The following is a 5,463-nucleotide window of genomic DNA, read 5'->3' as shown; positions in this document are numbered from 1 at the left end:
AATTGCCTGAACCCAGGAGGCGGAGGTTGCGGTGAGCCGAGATCGCGCCATTGCACTCCAGCCTGGGTAACAATAGCGAAACTCCGTCTCAAAAAAAAAGAAAGACTCCATCTCAAAAAAAAAAAATATTTGTGTTTCCAGTCTTATGTTCATTCTTTGGCCATTAATGGCATATCTACAGAAAGTATCACCTCTCAAACCAAAGACCTAATTTGGGCTTAGGGCCTGACAGGCTGCAAAGGGCACCTGTCATCAGTCACAATGTGCCAAGGGACCCAGGTGTCTCTGGAGATGAAGGAAGGCTCACAGACCACAAAGACACCCCACCCAGACTACAGGCTCCAGCGTTTCCTGCTTACCATGGACAGCTGCAGGTACAATTCTTTTCATAAAAAAGGTATTCAAGGAAAACCTCATCTGGATAAAGTTAGGTATTAACTAGAAAAGAAGAGAAAAATTACTGCACAGGACTGAAAACTCAGTGGAACCTACTCACTAGCAGAGAGTCTGCCCTGACCTAGTTCCTATGACAAGTCAGACTCCTCTTCATGTATTTTTCAAATTCCTGCAACATGGAGGTCCTCTCCCTGTTCATCTAAGGAGTCAACAGGGTTTAGTGAGGTATGTAAGTTGTTGAGTCACAGAGTCATTAAAGGTTTGAGCCAGGATGAGGGCCTAGGTTTGTCTGATGCTAACATCTCCACATCTCCATCTTTCACCACTACAATGTCCTGACATCCAAAGCAATACACAACTTATATAACATATTTGTGCAGCATAAACCAATTTTTAAAAAGATAACAGTACTGGCCAGGCATGGTGGCTCACTCTTGTAATCCGAGGACTTTGGGAGGCTAAGACAGGCAGATCACCTGAGGTCGAGAGTTTGAGACCAGCCTGACCAACATGGGGAAACCCCTTCTCTACTAAAAATACAAAAAATTAGCTGGGTGTGGTGGTATATGCCTGTAATCTCATCTACTCAGAAGGCTGAGGCAGGAGAATCACTTGAACCCAGGAAGCAGTGGATGCAGTGAGCTGAGATCATGCCATTGTACTCCAGCCTGGGTGATAAGAGCAAAACTCTGTCTCAAAAAAAAAAAAAAAAAAAAAAAAGAAAAAGAAAATAGAAAAAATAAAAAGATAACAGCATCAAGTATATGATTGGAATCTTAGACTATTAATGTGATTATTTTGGGATAATAGGATTAAAGGTGACTTTTATTTCCTATTCATACTTTCAAAATTGTTTAAATTGGAACATAAATTTGAAATTGGAATAAATAAAGCTTTCTGGATTCTGAGGAATAAAGATTTGTCAGATTCTAAAAATACCTACTCCAATGAAGCTTGACGAAGCAAAGGCTGCCACCCCTAGGAATGATCTTTCTAGTGGATGACAAGTCTGAGGAGAAACAAAAGTACTTATTCTGCAAATGTCACAGTTTTGCCCAGCAAAGATCATTTAAAAACAAACACATACAACCAACTCCGAAAGAAACAACACAAAACCACACACCCTCTGGGTCTCACAATACTCACGTAACTTCTGTTTCCATTGATGATGCTGAACGCCGTCAGGTAGGCATAGAGGTAAACCTGACGAGAGGGGGCAAATGGATCGCATTTTGGTTTCAAGTGTAACAGAATTCAGCAATCGTGAAACAGGAAGAATTGTTACCTTAGGTAAAATCATGGACGCGATCCCTTTTGGTGGCATCATTGAAAAAAATACCTTTTAAGAAGAAAGTGGAGCAGTTACAAGTGTTTAGTGGCGGGGGGTGGGACATGCCGTAGCAAAGAACTTTCCAGGGCAGAGGGAGAACGGAGCCCCCAAGGACCTGGGGCAGGAGAGGCTGGTGGTGGGTGCACGGGCTGCAGGTTAGTTGACAAGGTTGAGTGAGCACCTGCCAAACACCAAACTAGCAGCTCCAGGACATCCAGGAGCACACAGCAGGCCGTGTCTCCAGGGCCTCAGTCCAGCAGGGTGGCTAAGATGCACACATCTGTTGGCCGGGCACGGTGGCTCATGCCTGTAATCCCAGCACTTTGGGAGGCTAAATCGGGAGGATCACGAGGCCAGGAATTCTTGACCAGCCTGACCAACATGGTGAAACTCTGTCTCTACTAAAAATACAGAAATTAGCCGGGTGTGGTGGTGCATACCTGTAATCCCAGCTACTAGGGAGGCTGAGGCAGGAGAATCACTTGAATCCAGGAGGCGGAGGTTGCAATGAGCCAAGATGGTGCCACTGCACTTCAGCCTGGGCAACAAAGTGAGACTCCATCTCAAAAAAAACAAACAAAAAAACCCCCACATTTGCTAGGGGAAGCAGAGAGGAGCCTGTGGTGTGGAAAAGTACCTCCTAGGCTGGAGTGGTGGCTCATGGCTATAAACTCAACACTTTGGTAGGCCAAACTGGGAAGATTCCTTAAGGCCAGGAGTTTGAGACCAGCCTGAGAAACATAGCAAGACTCTGTCTCTGCTAAAAATAAAAAAAATTAGCCTGGCATAGTGATGAGTACCTGTAATCCCATTTACTCAGGAGGCTGAAGTCGGGGGGGATCACCTGAGCCTAGGAGTTTGAAGTTACAGTGAGCTATGATTGCATCACTGCACTCCAGCCTGGGCAACAGAGCAAGACCCTATTTTGAAAAACAAAACACCAGTCCAGGCATGGTGGCTCACGCCTATAATCCTAGCACTTTGGGAGGCCAAGGTGGGCAGATCATCTGAAGTCAGGAGTTAGAGACCAGCCTGGCCAACATGGTGAAACCCCATCTGTACTAAAAATACAAATATTAGCTGGGCATGGTGGAGGGCGCCTGTAATCCCAGCTACTCAGGAGACTGAGACAGGAAAATTGCTTGAACGCAGGAGGTGAAGATTGCAGTGAGCTGAGATCGTGCCACTGCACTCCAGCCTGGGTGACAGAGTGAGACCCTGTCTCAAAACGAAAAACAGAAAAGCACCTCCCAAGAGCCAAGGTGGGAAAGCCTCACGGGGCAATGTCAGGTCCCAGGTGAGGGGCTGTGTGGGGGAGGACTTGGTGGAGAGGGGTTTGTGTAGGGAACGCATCCTGACTCACTGGCCTCTTCTACGGTGCTCTGCTAATACTTGGGTATCCAGAAAAGGGATGACCTTGCGAAGCTGTGGACCTTCCAGAGGCCTGGATGCCTAACTCTCTGCGGGTGCAGGGAGGGGGAGGGAGTGGGGACAAGAACATATGAATGGCAACCATGGGTTATCAGTGGGGTCCACAACCATCCATCAGGCAGTCTTGGGGACAGGGGTCGGGGGCTGAAGGGACACAGCCCAGGTTAGGAAGAAGGTGGCCATCTTCCCAAGCCCCTAGTCTCCTAACGGCGAGTGTCCATTTGCTCACCGCGGGCACCATGAAAGGCAGGAACGCTGGCAGGAAGAGAAGAGAGAAGGTAGCAATGATTGCAGCTGCCCAGGCAGAGGGGGCTAGAAGGGGACCACCCACCTGAACACCTCTTCCCTAGCTTCCAGAAGGCACAGACCTCAAAGGACATTTTCCACTCATTCTTTTTTTGCTTTCTAATAAAGTAGTGGGTCAAGCCTGTAATCTCAGCATTTTGGTAGGCTGAGGCTGGAGGATGGGTTGAGGCCAGGAATTCGAGACCAGCCTCTATTTTATAGAGGTAGTGAGACCCCCATCTCCACAAAAAAATTTAGAGCCAGGTGTGGCGGCATGACCCTGTAGTCCCAGCTACTCAGGAGGCTGAGGCAGGAGGATCAGCGGCGCCTGGGAGTTGGAGGCTGCTTTGAGCTATTATGGTGCTGCTGCACTCTAGCCTGGGTAACAGAGTGAGATCCCATCTCTAATAAAAATAATAATAATAAAAGTATGTACATAAAATTACTATAACAGGGCAAGGCACAGTGGATCACGCCTGTAATCCCAGGACTTTGGGAGGCCAAGGTGGGCAGATCACGAGGTCAGGAGTTCGAGATCAGCCTAGCAAACATAATGAAACCTGGTCTCAACCAAAAATACCAAAAAAAAAATTAGCTGGGAGTGGTGGCAGGCACCTGTAATCCTAGCTACTCAGGAGGTTGCAGCAGATTTGCTTGAACCTGGGAGGCGGAGGTTGTAGTGAGCTGAGATCACGCCACTGCACTCCAGCCTGGGGTGACAGAGCAATACTTTGTCTCAAAAAAAAAAGAAAAGAAAAAGAAATCCTACTGGGGGAATGCTAAAGCAAGGCAGGCAGAGTTTCTTTTTTTTTTTTTTTTTGAGATGGAATTTCACTCTTGTTGCCCAGGCTGAAGTGCAATGGTGTGATCTTGGCTCACTGCAACCTCTGCCCTGGGTCCAAGAGATTCTCCTGCCTCAGCCTCCTGAGTAGCTGGGATTATAGGCACCCACTACAATGCCCAAGCAATTTTTTGTATTTTTACCAGAGACGGTGTTTCACCATGTTGGCCAGGCTGTCTTGAACTCCTGACCTCAGGTGATCCAGCAGGCAGAGTTTTCTAAGTGTTACAAACGACATCTTCCCAACCCACTTCTGAAAATTAGAGCCAACTCACCTGCAGGTCGAAAAAGATTGGGGATCAGGTTGCTGCTGTCGGGATGCACTGTTGACTTCAAGAAGAGATGCAAAGTTTAGCTGGATGTCTGGTTTTGTTATTTTAGGACACTAAAAATTAGAAAGAGGCTGAAACTTACAAGACTCCGCTTCCAAGCTTCTTGTATCTTAAAGGAGAAAAAAGAATAGCTTTGCTTCATTAAAAAAAATTTCAAGAGACAAGGTCTTGCTCCATCACCCAGGCTGGAGTGCAGTGGCTTGATCATCACTCACTGCAGCACAGCCTTGAACTACTGGGTTCAAGCGATCCTCCCACCTCACCGTCATGCCATTCCCAGCTAGTTGTTTAATTTTTAGTAGAGATGGGGTCTTGCTACACTGCCTAGGCTGGTCTCAAACTCTGGACATCAAGTCATCCTCCCAAAGCATTGGAATTACAGGGGTGAGTCATCACACTCAGCGTAAAAAAAAAAAAGCTTTTAAAGGTGGCTCAGCTTTAAAGAATCTCTCTGCCAGTCTCATTTCTGAGACCACCTTTGCTCTACATTTTAGAGAATGAAGGCCAGAGCTGTTTTCCACCACATTGGCGAACAAATCAAAGTAAATGAATCATATGAATAAACAAATGAACCAATGGCAAGCAAAGAGATGAGCCACACAGAGAAACTGACCAGAATATTAAAAAGTCCTGTCTCAGGCCAGCACAGTCGCTCACGCCTGTAATCCCCCACTTTGGGAGGCTGGGGCAGGCAGATCACAAAGTCAGGAGTTTGAGACCAGCCTGACCAACATGGTGAAACCCTGTCTCTACTAAAAATACAAAAATTAGCTGGTGTGGTGGTGCATAATCCCAGCTACTCAGGAAGCTGAGGCACAAGAATCACTTGAACCCGGGAGGCAGAGGTT

General features: G+C 46.8%; 1 protein-coding gene across 1 annotated transcript in view; it reads right to left on the bottom strand.

Moving 5' to 3' along the window:
- Positions 1-5,463, bottom strand: part of SFXN4 (sideroflexin 4) — a 22,962-nt gene that overhangs the window by 13,080 nt on the left and 4,419 nt on the right. The window contains exons 4-10 of the mRNA XM_017509075.2: positions 4,698-4,724; positions 4,559-4,613; positions 3,387-3,412; positions 1,682-1,735; positions 1,543-1,599; positions 1,340-1,405; positions 360-438 (exon numbers count right to left, since the gene is read on the bottom strand). Coding sequence (XP_017364564.1) covers positions 360-438; positions 1,340-1,405; positions 1,543-1,599; positions 1,682-1,735; positions 3,387-3,412; positions 4,559-4,613; positions 4,698-4,724 — 364 coding nt within the window. The remainder of the gene's footprint in view (positions 1-359; positions 439-1,339; positions 1,406-1,542; positions 1,600-1,681; positions 1,736-3,386; positions 3,413-4,558; positions 4,614-4,697; positions 4,725-5,463) is intronic.

The sequence above is a fragment of the Cebus imitator genome, unplaced genomic scaffold, assembly GCF_001604975.1.
Source record: "Cebus imitator isolate Cc_AM_T3 unplaced genomic scaffold, Cebus_imitator-1.0 Scaffold406, whole genome shotgun sequence".
Taxonomy (NCBI): domain Eukaryota; kingdom Metazoa; phylum Chordata; class Mammalia; order Primates; family Cebidae; genus Cebus; species Cebus imitator.
This window is presented reverse-complemented; position numbering and strand designations above follow the sequence as displayed.